The 21,888-nt window shown below is 44.0% G+C and overlaps 2 protein-coding genes across 5 annotated transcripts in view; one reads left to right on the top strand and one right to left on the bottom strand.

The window, feature by feature from the left end:
* Positions 1–373: 373 nt before the first annotated feature.
* On the bottom strand, positions 374–4,269 carry NME1 (NME/NM23 nucleoside diphosphate kinase 1). Its single transcript, XM_053960694.1, has 5 exons — positions 4,074–4,269; positions 3,450–3,582; positions 2,817–2,918; positions 2,049–2,161; positions 374–1,717 (listed from the first exon to the last, which is right to left on the bottom strand). Exons 2-5 carry the CDS (start codon positions 3,576–3,578, stop codon positions 1,600–1,602), a joined length of 462 nt encoding a protein of 153 aa, XP_053816669.1. The 5' UTR covers positions 3,579–3,582; positions 4,074–4,269; the 3' UTR covers positions 374–1,599.
* Positions 4,270–14,752: 10,483 nt separating this feature from the next.
* Positions 14,753–21,888, top strand: part of SPAG9 (sperm associated antigen 9) — a 58,499-nt gene continuing 51,363 nt past the window's right edge. For all 4 annotated transcript variants that reach the window (XM_053960005.1, XM_053960004.1, XM_053960003.1 and 1 more), the window contains exons 1-2: positions 14,753–15,176; positions 21,336–21,456. In XM_053960005.1, coding sequence (XP_053815980.1) covers positions 14,871–15,176; positions 21,336–21,456 — 427 coding nt within the window. In that variant the 5' untranslated portion in view covers positions 14,753–14,870. The remainder of the gene's footprint in view (positions 15,177–21,335; positions 21,457–21,888) is intronic.

The raw sequence follows: 21,888 nt of genomic DNA, 5'->3' as shown, positions 1-21,888 counted from the left end.
AGTGGTTTCACACTGGACCTGCTCAGGCACCTCAGCTGTGCAGGAATGCTGGCCTCCACCTCTTCCCAGTCACATCACATTAGAAACACTAATCAGCAGCTTCCTGACAACCCCAACACCTCCAGATAAACCACATTTCTCTATTTTGTAGAATTGAGACATCTCAAGTAACCTTTCAAGCAAAGATTAAACAGGAGACTACTCATCTCAGGTTTGTCACATATTCCCTTTCCTCCAACTTCTTTTAACCTAATGAGTTATCTTCTACAGCACTGAATATTTTCAGAAGAGAAGCTCACAGCCTCACCTACAGCTTCATAGTTACAGAATTTGTTCCCCCTCCTTATACTCATTAATTAAATATAAAACAAAATATTTTAAATTTCATTTTATTTCACTTAAGAAACAGAAAATATTGTTTTATTTTGTGTCATCTCTTTTTTAGGAGCTTGATACCACCAGAAGGTATCATAGGCCTTCAATTCAACTTTCACTGCATAGTTCAGTATTCAGATACAAGAACTCACTGTGGGGGAAAAATATCGTGGAGCTTGAGCAACTGATTCCATGAAACTCTTGCGCTTAGTGAATAAAATGTTGCAGGGAAAAAAATACATAATATCAATCCAAACTTCCTCTTCCAGTACATCCAGTTTTTACTGTTGAAACTGAAACACCTTCTGCATTATTATGACTCACTTCTTTACGTCATTAAATAAATACAAAATGATAGTGATAAAGTCACTTCTGAAACAACTTATCCAAGGACCATTTGCTTTGTAGTTCCAGCTACTGAGGAAACAACACTAATGAGAGCACAACTAAACTACCAGCTGTTCAGCTGGCAAAGCAAACACCACTTACTGCTCTGTGCAATATCAGAGAGCTGCTGCACTGAAGTGGCTAAAGGTAGAATCTCCCTCATCCATCCTCACATTAATCTTCTTTTCACATAAAAGGACATTTCATCAAGCCTGGCTGGTTAATCTGTCCTTAAAATACTACAGAAATCCCATGTGGAAGGAAAAAAGAGTGAGTTGAAACAGTGTGGAGGCCAGTTGTCATTTTAGCCAGAGTTGAATTCTTTATGGGCACAGCATGTTCTGGGGAGAGAAATGGGCTTTTTTCTGCAGCTGTTTTAGGAATGGGGACACACTTGACTTGATATTAAGTAAATCCTCAACATTTGAGCATATTATCAATGCATTTACACACCATCAGCTGCCCTCTTAATGTTTTAGCAAAGTTAACCTCTGACTCTGAGCCATTTGTGTATTTATTTGCCAAATAAATTTTACCCATTTTTTAATGTTTACCAGAATACCCTCTATGACTATAAAATGCTTCAGAAAAATATATGGTATGTGTTCTGTGTTTTCATCTCATCTCTCAATCCCAGAAGCAGCTTTTTAAATGTGCAATTCCATTTATAACTTGACAGCTTTTAAGTCAGAGGAGCAGCAAGCACTGACTCTATTTAACATCCACAACAGAGCAATCTCACTGTTTTCTGAGGTTTCTACCAGGGAATTCTTTGGAATAGCTAGAGGCTGGCAGCTACTCATGGACATGGGAATATCAGAAGATCCGGGCTGGGTGTTAATCATAGATCCACTCATGAGCACAGCTTCTATAATCAACCAGTTCTTCAGGAGTGAACCATAGATTGATCTCTGTCTCAGCACTTTCCATAGAATCACTGCCATGAATGATGTTCCTAGGAAAAGAAAAGGTGAATAAAAGAGTAAAGGAATTCTTAAAGTAAAGTAAGCTTCTTGTTTTGAAGTGATTCCTACTATAGACAGAAGCTTTAAGCAACAGTAAAGTAGGAAAAGACACAGCATAGGCAGTGCCAACTTTGCTCATTTTTTGTCAGTAGGGGCAACCATGACTTGATCCCCATCCTTCGATACTAATATGTCACGGGCACAGGGAATGGCAGCTCCATGTGTAAGACAGAGAAGGATGGAGCACAGTTCCTGTAGATATCATGACATAACACTTAGCATTTAGTGCTTTTGGATGATACCAAATGTTTTAAAATTTACTTTCCAACTTGGACACAGAAGTCCCCACGAATAGTGCCGGGCTTGGAATCGAATGGATTGGTTTCCCCCAGCATCATTCTTCCAGTCTTAATCACATTAAGACCTTCCCACACCTTAAAGAAAAAAAAAAATCCATTCAGATGATTAAATTTTAGCAGCAGATAACTTATACCATCCATGAGAACACAGGGCTGTCCATCATGGCAAAAATCACCATCTGAATATTTGTCACAATGAGACAAATTTATCTCAAATTAATCTGTCAGATTCTTGAAGCATCTGCTCACATGGTCCCCTTCTATACAATGCCCCTCCTCACCTAGGGTGGGGAGAGAACAATTTTCCATCTCAGTTTGTCAAACAGTCTCACAGAGCTGTCTGCTCATGGGAAAGCTAGGCCTCAACTATTTTACAAATACATTATCAAGGAGAAAAAGAGAACTAAAGTTTAAATGTTCCACCACCCTTTTTCAGCTTCCTTACTACATGGCATTTCAGGGTGGGGCTTTTGTGCAGGTTTACTGTTTCTCAAGGTCCTGGTTGTGATTCCTTTTTGCCCCTGCCCTCTTCCTCAAAAAACTGACTCAAAGGAGAGAAAGATTATGAGAAAAGATTAAAGAAAAATAGTTAACAGCACATCTTCCTAATTACACTATTTGAATCCAGATTTTAAAATCCTTTTAAAAATAAACTAGAATTCAACAGGTGACACAATCTCATTGGAGGGAAGACAATTAAGCAGTGTGGTTTTCCTTGCCAGGAACTCACCATGGCTACAACAGGTCCCGAGTGCATGTACTGCACCAGGTCATTGTAGAATGGCCGGTCCTTGAGGTCGGTGTAGTGTTCCCTCAGAAGGTCCGTAGAGGCCTGGTTTCAAAACCAGACAGACAGAGAAAAAAACTTACAATAAGAGCTTCAGAGCATAGTGAAATCACAGAGATAAACCACAGAGCACTGGTAATGCTGAAACTTGCACACACTTAAAAATGCAGTATTTCTAGCACCTTCCTAGGAGTACTTTTGGTTGATATGAATTTGAACTGTTGCCTAACCACAACTAAACTTAGAAAGGTTTTTGTTGCCAATACAGGCAGTTTATGTGACCTGGGATTTGTGAAAGATACTCAAAGACATTTATTGGGCATAGGATGCACCTGAAAGAATATTCTCTTCAGACTAAGGTCATCAGGTTACTAAAATTAGTGTGCTTAGCACGTCTAAAGCATTTAGCCAGAGCTGGGAATTGGAACTTTTCCAAAAACATCCCAAGTACAGCTTCTCAAAATTTCAGTTTTAAATGTTACAGAGGCCACATTTGTTGTTATAGTACGCTGCTCTATTTGAAGGCTACAGCTTTCAAATATAAAAAAGCAGACACAGCAGTTGAGGAGAGCTTACATGTATTAATTTCATGGCTACCAGTTTGAATCCTTTCTTCTCGAAGCGTTTGATGATCTCCCCCACCAGCCCCCTCTGGACCCCGTCGGGCTTGATGGCAATGAAGGTGCGCTCATCAATGGCAGCCATGATTCTGAGGAGGGAGAGAATAAAATTTGTTATTCCAGGACTGTTTGATCCCAGCCCATCCCAGCCCCATCTGCTATAAGTGTAATTAGATTTGCTGCATCTGAGGGTCAGTAATCCATGGTCTCCAATGTTTAGACAAACCAGTGACCACACACAAGTTTTCCCAAGTGCTGCAGGAGTGAGTTTGAAGCAGTGGAAGGGTGCCAAGTGCAGGAACAATCAGCGAATACTGAAATCAGAAAAACTCTAAACGGAAAGGAAGGTAATGATCACCACGGATCCATCTTCCAGTGCCACGCAATAAATTAATAAATTACTACACACATAGAGTTTTCACCTGGAAAGCAGCAAGACCAGAGGGGCTCTGAGCCCCCGCTGGAGCACACCTGAATGGGCAGGTGAGGGATGCAGGGGCTGCAGGGAGGCTCCGCGGGGGTGCGGTGACACTGCCCGGGGACAGGGGGACCCTTCCCGCTGCCCCACAACTCGGCTTACCCGCTGGCGGCCCGGTGGCTGTGGCAAACGTGGTGTCCCCCGCTGGTGGCCTCGGTGAGTGTCGCAGCCCGAATACTCCGCTGCTCCCCTGGTGTCTCTCACAGCCCGTGTCCCCCGCTGTTTCACCGGTGGCTCTGGCAGCCAGTGTCCCGCGCGGGTGGCTCTGTCAAGCCGTGTCACCGCGGGTTCCCACCCGGTTTAGCTGTGCCCCACCCCCTTCCCCCTTCCCCCCACCCCCCCCTTCCCCCCACCCCCTTCCCCCCCCCCGCGCACAGCGGTTGCCGTGGCGACAGCGCAGTCTCCCGCCCGTACAGAGCGCCGTTACCGCCCCCAGCCCCGTCCCCGCGGTGGGGATTGGGCATCGATCCCTGTCCCCGATCCCCCGCCCGGGTAACACCCGCACCCATCCAGTGCCTCTTCCCTTAGAGCGGGGGTGCCGGGCTCAGCCCTTCCAGCATTTCAGTCTTGCCTGCTTGATCACGGTTTTTATTTAACAAAAGGCACATAACGTTATTTTAATAAAAATCTCATTATCGTGCTGTTCTGCTTGTATTTCCTCTTTAAAGGAGGTAATTAATTTTGTTTGGTTTTTTTCTGGTTATACTATATTAGCTCTTTGAGTCAAACGACCCCTTCAACCATTTACCACTGAGCTGCTTTGCTTTGAGCATTTTATTGCCTTCAAGAGAATTGAGGACAAAGCATCTGGATGGAAATCCATCCAGATTGTCCTGGTTTTGCTTCCAAACTGAGATGAACTTCCTGGGCTCCACTTGGCAGTTCTTGAAAGCAAACAATGAAGATTTTGCTTCCCTCTAGGCAGGACTTTGCTGCTTGACAGGGAAAAGTTGGTAACAAAAGACCCTTTTTGGTAACAAAAAAGCTGAATTGGATTTGGATTGATTTGGATTTCCTTATTTGGGATCCCTTCTCTTCACTACAGTCCATCACACATCCATGTGATACTTTTAGTTCTGGTGAGAGACTCCAGATCTGACCTAAGCATCTATTCAACCAACTTACTTTCTTGTATTCAGGGTCTTTTTCCATCACACTTTCCAAGAGCTCTGATTTAACAGATGATATTTAAAAAATCACAGTGTCATACATTCTAGCAAGTCCTCCTTGAGGTTATTCTGGAATTAGAGTTTCTGAGTAGTCTCCTGATAATGCCAATCCAATTTATTCTCTTGCTTTGATACACATTTATTTGAGATGTTTCATACTACTTAAACAAACTCTAATGCTGTACTCCTCACTATAGCAAAATAATACATAAAAATAGAAGAAAGGTCTCCAGAAATAGGATGTTTACAAAAATATCAAGTTTAAAGCAGCAATAGAACATCTATTTACAGTCTTGTTAAATCTACGTAATTTAATGATTAAAGCTTAGGACTGGAAAATTATGCTGTATTAATTCTCTCAAGTAATGTTTTGAATGTATTTTTAGGTTATAACACAATGTTAAAATAGAAACTATACTATGTAAGATACTTTATAACTAGCTCAAGAAAGAGATGGGATAATCAAGGAATTCTTCGCACAAAGATAACAATTACAGAAACCTCTAAATTTTCCAGAGGAGAGGAATTTATGGCTTTCCTTATCAACAGAAACGAACTTCTTCAAGCCTGACTTAGACTCGAAGGCGCCCGGGAATTAACAGAAACTTTTTGACAAGTACCAGACGAATTTCTTGTTTTAAATAAAATATATGCATAATCATGAAGTGTTTTGTATATGCAACAGGCTATTGCTTTTAAGGTTATTCCTTTGTTCACAAGGCATGCTTGTCGTGGCTTAAGTGCCCGAGAGCACCCGGACGTCTGTAATTCTTTGCTTTTTATTGTCTTGTAATTGTCCTAACTCTAAATTTTTATTACTCTAATTGTATTACTATTTTTATAACCATTTTATTATTATTAAACTTTAAAAATTTTAAAAACCAAGTGATTGGCGTTTTTCACAGTGGGCAAGCACGACTTCCATCTTTATCATAGGTCTGTTCTGTGATCTGTGCCAAGTCTTTTAACCTCATTAAATAAGAGTTAACTCTGCCACTTTTGAGTTTAATCCATGATTAGCAGAGCAAGTTGTTACTGTATAAATGAGCTTTTCCTGGTTGCAAATTTACCATGATCACTTAATTTCACTGGAAATTACGTCTTTATCTAAAATGTGAAGAAGTAGAGAGTCTAGACAAATAATTTCCAAAAAATGGACTGATCATGGGAGAGAAGCAAACACCTCCAAAGTTCTCAGTGAGTGCACTAAGTGTAACTGCTGAGCTCAAACTATTTCCACATTACTTAAAACCAGTAGAGATTTTTAAAACAAGCCTGAGACAAAGAACTGACTGTGAATGTCTTCACACTTCAGGAGAATTTAACACAGCTCCAGCTTTGCTGGTTTGGCCCCAGCTTTACACTGGTCTCAGCTCACAGCCTCTGTCTGTATCACCCAGAATATTTGGAGTTCTCATCAAAACTCATAATTTGTGCTGTGTCCCTCTTGCTCCTTGTAACCAGAGTCCTCACTCTGACATGCTTTGTTGCTCCAGGATATCCTACTCTTCATTTAGCTGTGTGCTGCTATAATTTATCAGTCTTTATCTTGATTTCTGTTGTGCTTTAAGGTACAAACCACTATAGAATTAAACTTGCACAAAAACTTCTTCCTCTGGGAAAGTGCCAGTTAAACTCTTCTAAACCCAGAGTGATCGGAGGGCTGACTTCTTTCCCTGGTAAACTGCAAATCAATTTACTTGGTGGGGGGGGGGGGGGTGAGGGGGGGACTGCCTCTAGCCAGAGGTAGAGGCATGGGAGAATTGTGTCTTTTGGACTGTGTGGATCCAATGGCCTGGCACATCAGAACCACAGAAATATAAAGCTTTGGTTGATACTGGTGCGCAGTACATGTTAATCCCATCAGGACATGTGGGAGCAGAACCTGTTCCTACTGCTGGGGTGACAAGGGGATCACAGCAGTTGACCCTGTTGGAAGTTGAAGTGAGCTTGACTGGGAAGTAGTGGCAGAAACATCCTATTGTGACTGGTCCAGAGGTCCCCTGTATTCTGAGCATAGATTTCCTCTGGAGCAGCTATTTCAAAGAGCCAAAAGGATTCAGGTGGACTTTTGGAATAGCTGCTGTGGAGGCAGAGGACATGAAGCAATTGAACACCTTGCCTGGACTGTCAGAGAGTCCTTCTGCACTTGGACTCCTAAAGGTGGAAGAGCAACAAGTCCCAATTGCAACCTCAACAGTGCACTGCTGGCAGTTTTGGATGAATTGAGACGCCATCACACAAGATGATCCGTGAGCTGGAGAGTGAAGGAATGGTCAGTAAGGCCTACTCACTCTTCAACAGTCCCATTTAACTTGTGGACAAGTCTAAGAGAGAATGGAGATTGTGGACTATTGTGCATTGAAGTGACTCCACTGCTGAGCGCTGCTGTGCCAGACATGCTGGAACTCCAGTACGAGCTGGAGTCCAAAGCAGCAAAGTGGTACGCCACTATTGACATTGTTAATGCATTTTTCTCCATTCCTCTGGCAGCAGAACGCAGGCCTCAGTTTGCTTTCACCTGGCGGGGCGTGCAGTACATGTGGAACTGACTGCCCCAGGGGTAGAAACACAGCCCCACCATCTGCCATGGACTGATCCAGACTGCACTGGAAAAGGGTGAGGCTCCAGAACATCTGCACTACATCAATGACACCATTGTGTGGTGGAACATGGCAGCAGAAGTATTTATGAAAGGAGAGAAAATAATTCAGATTCTCCTGGAAGCCAACTTTGCCATCAAAAAGAATAAAGTCAAGGGACCTGCCCAAGAGACCCAGTTCCTGGGAATGAAGAGGCAAGATGGACGGCATCAGATACCCACCAAGGTCATCAATAAGATCACAATGATGTCTCTCCACCAGCCAGTGAGAAGGAAACACAAGCTTTCCTAGGTGCCATAGGCTTTTGGAGAATGCACATCCCTGAGTACAGCCAGATCATGAGCCCTCTCCACCTGGTCACCCGCAAGAAGAACACTTTCTAGTGGGGCCCTGAACAGCAGCAAGCTTTTACCCAGATCAAGCAGGAGATCACTCATGCGTTAGCCCTTGGCCCAGCAAGGACGGGACCAGAGGTAAAGAATGTGCTCTACTCTGCAGCCGAGAACAATGGCTTGTCCTGGAGCCTTTGGCAAAAGGTGCCTGGAGAGACTTGAAGCCGACCACTGGGATTCTGGAGCTGAAGTTACAGAGGGTCTGAAGCCAACTACACTCCAACAGAGAAGGAAATCCTAGCAGCCTATGAAGGAGTCCAAGCTGCCTCAGAAGTGACCAGCATGGAAGCACACCTGGCACCCCGACTACCAGTACTAGGGTGGATGTTTAAAGGAAAGGTTCCCTCTGCCCACCACACCACTGATGCTACATGGAGCAAATGGATTGCCCTCACCACACAGTGTGCCCATATTAAAAACTTGAATTGCCTGGGATCTTGGAAATAATTACAAATTGGCCTGAAGGGGAAAATTTTGGTCTGACTGATGAAGAGGAGCAGGAACAGGTGACCCATGATGAGGAAGCTCCACTATACAATGAACTGCCACAAGAAGAAACATGCTATGCTCTTTTCACTACAATGGCTCCCTTGTCATAGGGACAAATAAAAAATGGAAAGCAGCTGTATGGAGCCCCACACAACAGGTTGCAGAAACTACTGAAGGAGAAAAGTGAAGTCAATACTTGCTGAACTCAAAGCCGTCCTGCTGGCCCTGGACATTGCTGAAAGAGAGAAATGGCCAAAGCTATACTTTTTCATGGATTTGTGGATGGTAGCCAATGCTCCATGGGGTTGGCTGGAAAGGTGGAAAAAGGCCAACTGGCAGTGTAGAGGAAAGCCAATCTAGGCTGCTGACGAATGGCAAGACATTGCCACTCTGGTAGAGAAGCTACCTTTGAGAGTCTGCTATGCGGATGTCCATGTCCCCAAAAGTTGGGCTAACAAGGAGAAGCAAAACAACAAATAGGTAAATCAGGCTGCAAAAATAGAGGTGTCATAGATAGATTTGGACTGGCAACATAAGAGAGAGTTGTTCCTAGCTCGATGGGCCCATGATGCCTCAGGCCATCAGGGCAGAGATGCCCCTATAAATGGGCACAAAACCAAGGGGTGGATCTAACAATGGACAGTATCTCCCAGGTTATCAGTGATTGTGAGATGTGTGCTGTGATCAAATAGGCCAAGCGGGTGAAGCCTCTATGGTATGGTGGGTGGTGGTCCAAGTACAGGTATGGGGAGGCCTGGCAGATTGACTACATCGCACTGCATCAAACCTGCCAAGGCAAGCGCTACATGCTCACAATGGTAGAAGCCACCACTAGATGGCTGGAAACCTACCCTGTGCCTCACACTACTGCTTGGAACACCATCCTGGGTCTTAAAAGCAAGTCTTTTGGAGGCATGGTAGCCCTGAGAGGATTGAGTCTGACAATGGGACTAGTTTCAAGAATAGCCTTATCAACACCTGGGCTAGGGAACATGGCATTGAGTGGGGTACCATATTCCTTATCATGCACCAGCTGCTGGGAAAGTTGATCAGTGCAACAGACTGCTTAAAACCACCTTGAAGGCACTGGGCGGGGCAGCTGCATTTCAAAAACCGGAGCTGCATTTAGCAAAGGCCACATGGTTAGTTAATACCAGAAGCTCCCCTAACTGGGTAGGCCTTGCCCAGTCTGAACCCTTGTGAACAACAGAGGGACATAAGGTTCCAGTGGATACCTTTTCCCTACCTATTTCCCAGCATGTACACATGAGATGTGTGGCAGCAGCTCTCTGGCCACAGAGAGCAGGCACAGACTTTGCCAGGCATTTTCCCAGGGAAGGCTGTGAGAAGATCAGAGAAAGAATGGGAAACAATTCTTATCTCCACTTGTTGCACCTGCTGTTGTGCCCATGTGGAATGTATCATGGAGATTTGTTTACCAAAGGGTGATTTCTTAATTGGACACTGGATGGTGTTTGGATTGATTGACCAATTAGGTCAAAGCTGTATCGGACTGGCTGTAAGGGTTACTGAGTTTCTTAAGAAGTATAGTATAATATAGTATAGGATGATACAATAAAGCAATTGATCAGCCTTCTGCAATCATTGAGTCAATGCTAATTATTACCTGTCTGGGGGACTGTGGTGACAGAGATGTACCTCTCATGTGTATATGTACCTCATGTACACATGAGAGGTATGCTGGGAAAAACTGTTTGGATTAATTCTGCCTTGAGCAAAGACAAACCAGTCTGTGGGATTGTCTTTGCTCAAGGACCAGGTTGTACCTGGTGGGTGACACAGAAGGATGGAGAGACATGATGCATACCTCAAGGGGACATTGTTTTGGGGTAAATTGTCCATCACACCTGTGCCTGTATCGAGATCTAGATGTATGTATGTATGTAATTAGGGTAATGCACATATGTATAGAGTTACAGATAGAGACACATCTTTGCAGTTGAAATGTATTAATTTAGGTATTGATCAAATGGTACTGGATAAGGGGTGGAATGTCTTGGGGATTGTTTTTTTTATTCCATATCCATTTTTCTTTTTGTTTTGTGTCTGGGGTGGTCGCTGTCAACCCCTCCCCCTTCCCCGGCTCTGAGTGTATCATGATGGGTGAGAGCCAGCCCAGGATTTCCTGCGAGAGTAGCGGGAGAGTTGCAACCTTCTGGTGGGGTGATTTCATCTCAGTGGCCATGCAGTGCTATCCCTCTGACAAGAGATACTGTTGCCATGTGGCTTCTGCCCATTTTTTTTTCTTTCCCTTTGGCACTGTGACTGGTGGTTGCTTCTCTGCTGCTTGGGAGTCCAGAGCCACTGCATGCCACGCTGGGACCAGGAGCACACTGGTCCCAGAGTCTCTGCTACACTTTGTCACCTCAGGTCTGCTCGCCTCTGCTGTTCCAGCTTGCTGCTTCTAAGGTTTCTGCTACAGTCCATTTTGCCATCTGGAGGGGCACTGGGACTGGCTACACCTGTGAGTTTGTAAAGGTTTGTTTTCTATCTCTCCCGCCGGCCCGCACACCGTTACCCACGTGCAGCCGCGGGGGAATCATCGCACCTGCCCTGCCCGGACGGGGGCCACCAGCACCCCTGCCGGCTGTGACCAGAACTGCACCGAAGGGGAAGGTGCCTGCAGCCAAGAGAAGGCTGTCACCGTGTTTGTGGTTCTGTTTGGTGTTGCTGCCGTTGCTGTTGTTTGTTTGCTTTGTGATACATATACATATAAGTATACATATACGTATACATATACGTAGAACTGTTATTCCTTTTCCCATATCTTTGCCTGAAAGCCCCTTAATTTCAAAGTTGTTCGGGAAGATGAAATAGGAAAGCCCTATAAATATGATGGCCTGGCAAAAGATTTAGAAAATACAGATAGTGAGATGAGAACAAGATTTGAGATACCAAACCTTAATTACTGAGCAACTAGAAAACCCCCTTCTGATTAAACAATGCCCTTTACCTGCAGATAGATCCAAAGGTCAAATGGAATGTTCTCTCTCACCCCCCAATGTATGGTTCATCCCACACCTGTAACCCTCCCCTGAAGTATCAGATATCTGTAACCCCATTGGTCCAAGTCCTGTTCCAGCTCACCTTGAAGCCCCCTGATCAGGTGTGGCTGAAGGACCGGATGCTCTCTTGGAACTTCCTCTTGGGATCCTCACCTGGAACCCTCTCTCCCTCCTCTCCCTGGGCCTTCACCTTTTACAATAAACCACATTTTCTAAGACCTGACTTCAGAGATCCCTTGTCTCCATCCATCCCAAACCATCCTGGAACCCAGCGTTCCTCGCACAAAGTCATAATAATTCAGAAGGAAGGGGGTCACATTTTCCATTCCAAGAGAGGTTCCCACCTTCCTTGGTGGAGACCTGTCTTTCAAACTAGGGCAGTGTACAACTGCTAAAGAAAACAGGAAAAAAAAAATCCCTTCATAGAGATAATTTCCAATAAATTAAATGAAAATTTCACTTGAGAATATGTATGAGAGTACAAATTGTGTCTTTTAAAAATTATTTTTTAGCTGGAATTATGTCATTTTTTGGTAATAATTGAAAGTCAAACAGCTTTTCTTTCCTTTTGCCATGTTTATAAATAGTATTTCAACTGCCTGTGCTCTGGCCATAGCACTTTAAATACTAGCTTGGGAGGATGACGATGTCTAAACAAGACTCACAATAAATCCAACATACAGGGCTGGAGTATTTTCTTCTTTGTCATTCCTGCGCAGACTCACTGGCTCAGTACATGAAGAGACAAGGCAGCACATGTATTTAAAGCACAGTTCCTGCCTTAGAACCAGTCCAAATGAGAGAAAATTAAGTGCAAGGCTCTGCTGCTCTCCAGTGGAGCTGAATGCAATCACCACAATTAAAACTCCACCCCTTCTTAAGCTTTCTGCCTTTTTTAAAGCACATTTTCATTTCTTTGCTTCTGGACTGCTGCTGGGCCACCGGGTTCCTCTGTTGTACACGTGATATTACCTAATGAAAAATACTGATTTCCCCAAGTTCAAGTTGTATGATAGAAGTTTCACCAGAGGAGGTTTAGAGTGGATACTAGGAAAAATTTCTTCACTGAAAGCGCTGTCAAGCCCTGGCAGAGGCTGCTCACGACAATGATGGAGTTACCATCTCTTGAGGCATCTGAAAAATCTGTAGATGTGGCACTTGGGGATATGGTTTAGTGGTGTCCTTGGCACTGCTGGGTTAATGGATGGACTTGATGGTCTTAAAGGGTTTTCCCAACTTAAATAACCCCATGATAAAATTAGGGATGTGAAACAACTTGGAAAATTTTCAATCTCAGTAGGTATTTTCAAGTTTATTGTAAATGTCTGTAACAGCTCCCATTGTTCCCGTGACAGAACGCATGATCCAGAATGGAACTCCCTGTTCCAAATCCTAGGAAAATCTCTCTCAGCAAGTGTAAGATGCCTTCTAAGCTGTATTATTGTTAAGAAAACAGGATTTCTGATATTTTCTGGAGACCTTATTAGAAAGGAAAGGCCTTTTTGCTGCCAGACACCAGCAAACACAGAGCTGTGGAGTCCCAAAATCCAGGAGCTAAGATTCCAACTCCTTCAGTCATCCTTCAGTGAATCACTGGGTTTATTTATGCCTCCAAGGGTGTGATAAACAAATACTCTGGGAGCTGTCAGACTGCATTACCTCACATCTGCCATTCACAGAGTGAGCTGCCTATGGGACACCCCATCCCCACAATCCAACCAGAGCTCCCCATCCTGGTCCCACAGTAAGGTACTAAAGGGACCAAACCTTCTTCTGTCAGGGGACCCCAGAGCCTCCACCAACGGCACCAGGGCTTTGATATTCACTCTAGACATTCACTTCAATATTCACTCTAGACCTGGGGTATCTTGGCCTGTATCAGGAATAGTGTGACCAGCAGCACCAGGGAAGTGATTGTCCCTCTGTTCTTGGCACTGTGTTCAGTTTTGGGCTGCTCACTTTAGAAAGGATATTGAGGGGCTGGAGCGTGTCCAGAGAAGAGGAAGGCTTGTAAAGGGGCTAGAAAACATGTCTTATGAGGCTGGGTTTGTTTCGTCTCAAGAAGAGGAGGCTCAGTGGTGACCTCACAGCTCTCTAGAACTACTGACAGGAGCATGTAGTGAGGTGGGGATGGGACTTTTCTGCTGTGCCTGCAGAGAGAAGACCAAAGAAAACAGCCTTAAGCTGAGATAAGGGAAATTCAGATTAAGTATTAAAAAAAATTATTTTTACTGTTTGTGTGGTCAGGGGTTGGAAGGGGTTGCCCGAGGGGTGGTGGAATCACCACACTGGAGCTGTTTAAGAGACATCTGTACCCAGCACGTAATGTGGTTTACTGGTTTAGGAGTTACAGTGGCAGTGCCAGGTGCATGGTCAGACTGGGTGACAGAACCACAAAATGAACTAGGCTGGAGAAGACCTTTGAGATCATCCAGTCCAACCTGACCCAACACCACCTTGTCAACCAGACTGTGGCACTGCATACCACATCCAGTCTTTTCTTCAACACCTCCAGGGACGGTGACACCTCCCCGGGCAGCCCATTCCAATGCCCAATCACTCATTCTGTGAAGAATTTCTTCCTAATGTCCAACCTGAACCTCCCTTGGCACAGCTTAGGACTGTGTCCTCGTGTCCTGTCCCTTGTTTCCTGGGACAGAGCAGAGCCCGACCCTCACCTGGCTGCACTTTCCTGACAGGAGGAGTTGTAGAGAGGGATAAGATGTACCCTGAGCCTCTTTAGGCTGAGCTCCCCACAGCTCCCTCAGCTGCTCCTCACAGGAAGTGTGCTCCAGACACTTCCCCAGCCTTGCTGCCCTTTTAAAGGTCTCTTCCAATCTTGACGATTCGGTGATTTGTCAAGATTCGGTGCCCCCTGACGTGTCTCCAACAGCCCAGCCCTTCCCGCTGCCACCCTACTCCCGCTGAACGCATTTTCCCGAAACGCAACACCAGCTCCGCGAGCAACCACTGCCGTCACGTCGCACAGGCCCTGCCTCGCGCTGACATCACCACGCAGACCACACTGCCCGCACTGACTTCACGTCCGTAGCCCCGCCCCACGCTGCCATCCCGGCAGACCCCGCCCGGCGCGGCGGGTGAGGTCAGAGACGCGCGCCGCTCCCCTCCCGGCCCTGCTTAGGCTCTGCTGCCACTGTAGGGAGCCGCTCTGAGCAAGACTTGCCGGGCCCCGCCAGGCCCCGCACAACCCTCCGCCGCCATGGAGCTGGCGGACGGCGTGGTGTACCAGGAGGATCCCGGCGGGCCCGGCCCCGCCATGATGTCGGAGCGGGTGTCGGGGTTGGCGGGCTCCATCTACCGCGAGTTTGAGCGGCTCATCGGGCGCTACGACGAGGAGGTGGTGGCCGAGCTGATGCCGCTGGTGGTGGCCGTGTTGGAGAACCTGGACTCGGTGTGCGCGCATAGCCAGGAGACCAGCGTGGAGTTGGAGCTGCTGCGGGACGATAACGAGCAGCTGCTCACGCAGTACGAGCGGGAGAAGGCGCTGCGCAAACAGGCCGAGGAGGTGAGCGCGGCGCTGGGCCGGGGCGGCTCTGGCGGGGCGGCCGCACCTCCTGCGCTGGGCCTGCCCGGGGCAGAGCGGGCGGCGCCGGGAGCGAGTCCCGGGGCTACCCTGTCCGGGCGCGGGGCTGGAGTTGGGGTCGCGATGCGGCTCGGCAGAAGGAATCCCTCCCGGTCCGTGCGGCTAAGCCGCAGCGGCACCTGTCCGTGTGGCTCCGTGTGCTTGCGATCACTTGAGCCGCTCCTCCCGGAGGGATCCCCGGTAACTCCTGCTGAGCGCTGCGCTGCCGGTGGGGCCGCGGGAGGGGAGCGGAGCAAACATGGAACTGTGCGCTGGTTACGCTGTCACGGCCACGCGGGATGCTCCCCGCGGAGGGAGGCGGGTTGTCCATTTTTGCAAAAATAGTGACAACGCATTGCAAAAACCATGGAAATACACAGTGTGTAGGCTGAAGCCTTTCAGAGCTGCTACATAAAGCTGCAGGCAGCAACAGGTGGTGTGGACTCTCCAGCGACCTCGACTCTGATTTGGGATGTTAGATGTTTTTATTTCAGTGTCTGTACCAAGAACCACTTCAGCATAAACAAGCTTGCAAGGCATTATCTAATGTGATATTATAAAGCAATACAATAGGAAGCAGCCGTGCAAGATAACTTCCTCCAGCTCATTGTCTTGCCAAACTCCTGAAGGAAATTGGATTGGCAGCATTATCTGTTTAACATTAACAAGCCATCTTACAAGTGTATTTCCAGACCCCTTGTCCTGTGCTAATCTCTCTGGTTGTGTTTACCTTCTAAATTTTCCAAAACTCAGAAGAACAACCACACTGAGGGTGAACACAGTATTAACAGTGAAAGCTTAATTTAAAAAACATTAGCCCTGTACAAATACTTGTCTGTTTCTGTTATAAGTGAGTGCAAAATGTTGTCTGCAGATTATTCCAGGACTCAGTTTGTTATGAAGGACTGTGGTATGAATTATGTCCCCCCAGCTCTTGGACTGATAGTTCATTCATCTTCCTTGTCAAACACATGGTGGTTTTATGATGCCTTATGGACTCCAATCAGGGGACTGGAGCTGCCACACTATTTCTGACACAAGCTGATGTAAAAGGGTTTTTTAGAAAATATGTTTATATGGAGAGTAATAGGAAGAGATTGATAAATACTTTCTGAACTAATTCATGAGAAAATCCATCAGGCTTGAAGCACAGGCAGCACTTGCCAGATCAAAAAAACAGGCCTTGGGCAGCAGGACAGAAACCGTACCAGTGTGGTGAAACAGATCATGGGGTTAATTTTTTTGTTATAGCTTTCCAGGAACTGTATGTGCCTGTATTGGTAGTATGCTTCACTGCCATCTCCATCTCTCTGTGTCATGATAAATTAACTTGAGAGGACAGGCTATATGCAGTTGAAGAACCAGTGCTCATACTTCAAGACACCTGGCTGATGCTTTCCAAAGTGCAGTTGGACCAAAGACTGTATTTTCATGGTAAACACAAAGGTAATTTTTGTGATGTGCAGAGGTCATTGCGCTGTACAGGTGTGAAAGTGTTAGGTACAGCCTGATGTATTCAGGAGAGGCATATGTGTTAGTCAGGCATGGTCGTTGAATTATTTTTTTGATGCTGAGATAACCTGATGGGTGCAATATGATTGAAATAAAAGGAGGGAAGAGAAATTTAACACGATTTTCCTTGGACAAGAAGTTGCTGGCTTAGCACATTTCTTTCATTTGGAGTTTGCCTTCGTTATGTGGTGGCAAAATGGAGAATTTTGAGCTGCTGAGTTCCATATTTATTGTCATCTGTTCGTAGAATCACACAATGGTTTGGGTTGGAAGGGACCTTAAAATTCATGTCACTCCAACCCCTGCCATGGGCAGGGACACTGCTGCAACACCAGGTTGCTCCAAGCCCTGTCCAGCCTACCCTTGAGCACATCCAGGGATGAGGCAGCCACAGCTTCTCTGGGCAATTAACATACCTTCTTGTACTTTCTGCTTGTTGTTGTAGGAAATTTATTTGCAGCAGTATCTTAATACTATTACTATTTACTATTTGGGTATGGGTCTCCTTACCCCATTTTTGTAATTTGCCTTCTTTATTTCCTGTGCTTAAAAAGTGTTACTAAAGAAATATCTTAAAAGTTGTTGCCTGTGGATTTCTGGAATAATTTTTTTTAAAGTCACCTTGACAGAAGTTCTGGGCCTACTTCTCAACCCTCTGGGTACAGTTTTGATCTTTGTAGTTGCTACAAAATCACTTGTCTGACTTTTAACGTGGTAGGTTTTTTGATATTGCTGAAGGAATGGAGGAACCATCTGCTCTGCTGTTCTCTTTCCAGTTCTTACCTTTCCACTTGGTGACTGTGAGATAGCAATTCCTGCCCCAAAGAAGTGGGAGAGGAACCAGCATTTGTGCTTTTGCTATTTTATACCCTGATAAGAGTTAATTTTGCAGCAATGTGCTGTTTCAGACCTGCACTTGTAGCTGGCATGTGTTTTGTGTGCACTTGGAAAGAGGATAAAAATCTACTCCATTTAGCTATACCAAATTAGGATATGTTTTAGTTTTTCTGCTGTTGGTGGGATTAAGCTGTTTTTGAAATCTTTGGCAACTGTGAAAAAGGATTTACCACTACTAAAATTGGTTTAAGTCATAGCATGAACCTGATGTCTGCTTTTTCTTACTGTTCTCAGAGGTAACTTTGTTTGTTAGGATTGTATGTTGAGTAAACACCGTGCTGTAAGAGTTTAAGTATTTTTAATTTGAGAGAACAGAACCGAGATGCATTTTACAGAAAACTTTCACTCTATTGTACGGCTATCAGGTTGTTTTCATTTTGACGTGTTTTTCTGTCCCCAAATCCATCTGAACTGGCTTTTTAGGTGATTTTTTTTTCTCCCTGCTCCAAGAACAACTTGCCATTGGCTGAGAATCTGTCACTGTTGCAATGCACATTGCTGAAGGACGTGTCACAGAGTAGTAAAGATTACCAAGCGATCGCCAAGTAGTTAATATTGCCAAGGCCCTGACATCAGATATGCTCGGCATTGCACCTGGGTCCTGTGACAGGAAAACCAGTCAAGATATAAAGAGACAGAAGATGACATAAATATAGGAAGAGATATTTCATTTGGCTAATAATGGGTTACTGAGTGTTTCACTGGTTGTGTGTAGGACAGAGGGTTCCAAATGTGCTGGGCTGTTGTGTAATCTGAGTTCTTATTTATTCCAGAGAACTCTGCAAGCTTTCAAGTAGGTTTAAAATTGATTACTTAAAGATTTTTGAGTTTAGTTTGTGGGGGACTTTTCCACACTTTTTATATGAGGTCTTTAAGAACAGGTTGGACAAAGATCTGAAATGACACATGTGATCCTGCCTGGAGAAAATGGGATGGATTAAATGGGAGTTGCCAAACATGCCTGATGAAGGTATTACAGGTTGGGTTTCAGTAGCAGGTACATGCAGGAGGAGCTGTGCATCACGTCCTATGTTACACCTCATCATAGCCTAATCAAAATTAGGATCCAGACATCCAATGCTGAGCATCAGAACCTAGAAACGAGATGACCTTTTAAGGATTATTCCAGCTGTATTTTCTGTAATCTTACATAATCTGGTCTGATTGTTTTAAAGACAGGTTGGTATCCTTCAGCTTGCTCTTAAAAAAAAGTACCAAAAATCTCACTTCTCACACTTCTCATTAGAGTTGTAAGATACATCTTTGTGGCCCAAACAGGACATCACTTAAAATGGGGAAAACTAGATCATTGTCTGTCTCAGTGTTTTGAATAACCAGTAGCTGGAGTTGAAATGAGAGGATGACTATTGAGTGCCTAACGTGTTCCTACATACGCTGCTGGATTTACATTAAACAGTGCAGGAGATAAGTAGTATTTAAATGTATTGTCAATGTAAATGAAAAAAAAAGTATTTTAATATGGGTTCTCAGCCTGTTCTTGGCTGCTGTGGTGGTTTATCTCACTAGTTCTTCTGTCATACTTGTGCAGGCTTAGTGAGGGTGTGATGATCAATCTGCTGGGGCTGTATCTGTGATTATACTCTCACCAGAAGGAGAAATGTAACCAAATAAAAATATTCAAAGTCCAAAGTTCTCAATCCCAAGATCTGATCAGGTATAGTTTACAGCAGGGGAGGAAAAAATAGTCAGCTATAATTACATAAATGCTTGAAGGTATAGTAATGTAGATTTGGACTTTAACAGAATGAAGGTAAACTAGTGGAAGGTAACAAAACTGTTCTAGGCAAAACTAGTTTTACACTTCCAGTTGAAGAACTTGAGAGGAAATAAAAATTATATCTATCTGTATTTTCACGAGTAACAATGACATTAATGGCTCTGAATGGCTGTTTGTTATTCATGAGTATAATTGTCCCTGGCCTTTAGCAAGCTATGACACATTTTTGGGAAATCATCAGAGAAACAACTAAACAAGGATGTTACAGTTTTATAATTCTTATTTCATGTTTTTCCATGTTTAGTGTAATAAACTTCCCGTGTTTAGTGTAACTTTAGCCCCAGTGCCAAATTTGCGTCCAACTTTGAAGCCGTTTTTGAAAAGGGAGTCTGCCAAGAATAGGCCAGACATGACTTGAATATTAAAAGGGCAAAAGTCTTGAATCAATTACTACAAAGAAGACATGAAACAAGCTTAAACATTGACATTTTCAAATTACATTGACTAATTAATATTCCCAAACTTTGTGTGGAGGGGGTTGAAAGATTTCTGCACATCTGTGTTTGAAGAGGAACTTTTTGATGGCAGCACCCAAAGCGGAGCTACCTGGGCTATGTCAGCTGTTCCTCAATTGTTGTGGTTTAGTTTCAAGCACAGTCATATGAGCACCATGCCCAGTCCTGTGATAGCTGAGCAGAGCTTGTCTGAAAGGAACTCTTGTTTCACTTCATTGGTTTTGATGCATTTCTACATCTGAAGTATTTTTTAGTCAGAACTTCTTCTGATGACCCTGTTCATCTGAAGCCCTTTTCATAAGGTTATGAATTTCTGATTTTGTAAAAGCTCTAAAACACAATGGCTATAATGTAATAATAGTTCATTAACAGTTAATGTATGACCATTGGAAGTATTTTTCCCAGTAATTTTTCCTAACAATACATAGGAAAAAATATTCAAATCAAATTACTGTTTTCAAGTTGCTGCCTTCACTGTCTCCTTTCTTCCTTGTGGTCCTCCGCTGCCCTTGCCCCTTTAACTGTCGTGGGTGTTTGGGATTTTTTCCTGCAGAGGTTTCTGGTCTGCTTCTCCTCCCTGTTCTATGAGCCTTCTTCATCACTTGTGTTGGTGGCCTTGTCTTCTCCTTGCAATGCAGAGCATAGAGTGTGCATGGCCTGAAACATCCTTGGCTTTTAGAAGTATTCTTTGTGCCAGCAATACATACTGAATTTCTTGACTTTTTGGGTAAGATAAATAGCAAAAAAAAAGTGCTTTCAAAGCTGGTGTAATGATGTGTTGGTAATTCTTATGTTAGGGAATGTAAACAGTGATGCATTCATCAGTGAATTCTAGAATATGGGGAGTCACAAGTGTGGTAAACCAAGGAAACAGAAGGTGATGGTGATCAGCACAGTTTTCTGTGCAACTGTCAGATTGTAGATGGTTATTAAGGATTTGATGAAGACTATAAGAATTTATAGCAGAATTGGGTGGAAATGGAAAAGATATCATATCATTTTGGTTGACACTACTGTTGGTGTGTCCCTGTTGCAGTGTTTGTACCTTTGTGGCTTATGGGTGAAAATAACTTCACTGATGATCAGTCAGACTAAAGATACCAAGACTCCCTGTGTTCACATGTACTGTTGGCAGTTGTTGTACATTATGTTAGACAATAATGAAATAATTCATATTTATCTTAATCCCAAGCAGGTTATCTGGAGTAGCTGGCACTTAGTTGAAAGTTATTACACAATATAACCTAGACTGGGTGCTTGACTGACGGACCTGGACTGAAATAGTTCTTTGTGTTTAAATGTGGCCTGTGGATCTATTCAGTTATTTTGGAAACCACCTTGTACCTTCCTGGCTTTGAAGGGCTGCTGTGTTGCTTCCTACCTGCTGTGAAGCCTGTAATTAGTTGTTTGGTCTAACTTCACTATTTTGCTGTTGTTTAGAAATTCATTGAATTTGAAGATTCTCAAGAGCAAGAGAAAAAGGACTTACAGACCAGAGTGGAAACGTTAGAGTCACAAACTCGACAACTTGAACTAAAAGCAAAAAACTATGCTGATCAAAGTAAGTAAAACATGGTGTACTCCTTGTAAGTAGTATTAGTGCATTTTAATTTTTGTTCTGTAAAGTGATAATACATATGCTAAGTATCTGTGCCCTCTGATTTCTGTACTTAGATAATTGGGTTTAACTCTTGTGGAAGTCTGTTTTCTTTAGAATTAAGACAAACAAGTCAGATACGAGCTTGTGACTTGTAATCTGATTCTTCTGGTATCCTGCTTGTATCGCTTGCCTTTTAGACAGCACTTTTTTCACATTTAGCAACTTTTTCAGGAGATGCTTTGATTAGTTCCTTGTTAGTGATGATATTTTCTTCCTATTGTAGCACAAACAGTTGTCTGTGCTAAAATAAAGGTAACCTTCAGGTTTAGAAGCACAGCTGGGAGGAGAAGAGCATTGATGGTGATTCTCATTAACTTTAATATAATTTTTGCT

The sequence above is a fragment of the Vidua chalybeata genome, chromosome 19 (genome assembly GCF_026979565.1).
Source record: "Vidua chalybeata isolate OUT-0048 chromosome 19, bVidCha1 merged haplotype, whole genome shotgun sequence".
NCBI lineage: Eukaryota > Metazoa > Chordata > Aves > Passeriformes > Viduidae > Vidua > Vidua chalybeata.
The sequence above is the reverse complement of the archived record's forward strand: the minus strand, read 5'-3'. Positions and strand labels throughout refer to the sequence as shown.

What these genes read in the sequence shown, in the direction of transcription:
- NME1 (XM_053960694.1), bottom strand. Translation starts at nt 3,578, where the DNA reads ATGGCTGCCATTGATGAGCGCACCTTCATTGCCATCAAGCCCGACGGG. An exon ending in TAGCCATGAAATTAATACAT is followed by an intron (nt 2,919 to 3,449) that starts GTAAGCTCTCCT and finishes TTTTGAAACCAG; the next exon opens with GCCTCTACGGACCTTCTGAG. An exon ending in TTCTGTGTCCAAGTTGGAAA is followed by an intron (nt 1,718 to 2,048) that starts GTAAATTTTAAA and finishes TTCTTTTCCTAG; the next exon opens with GAACATCATTCATGGCAGTG.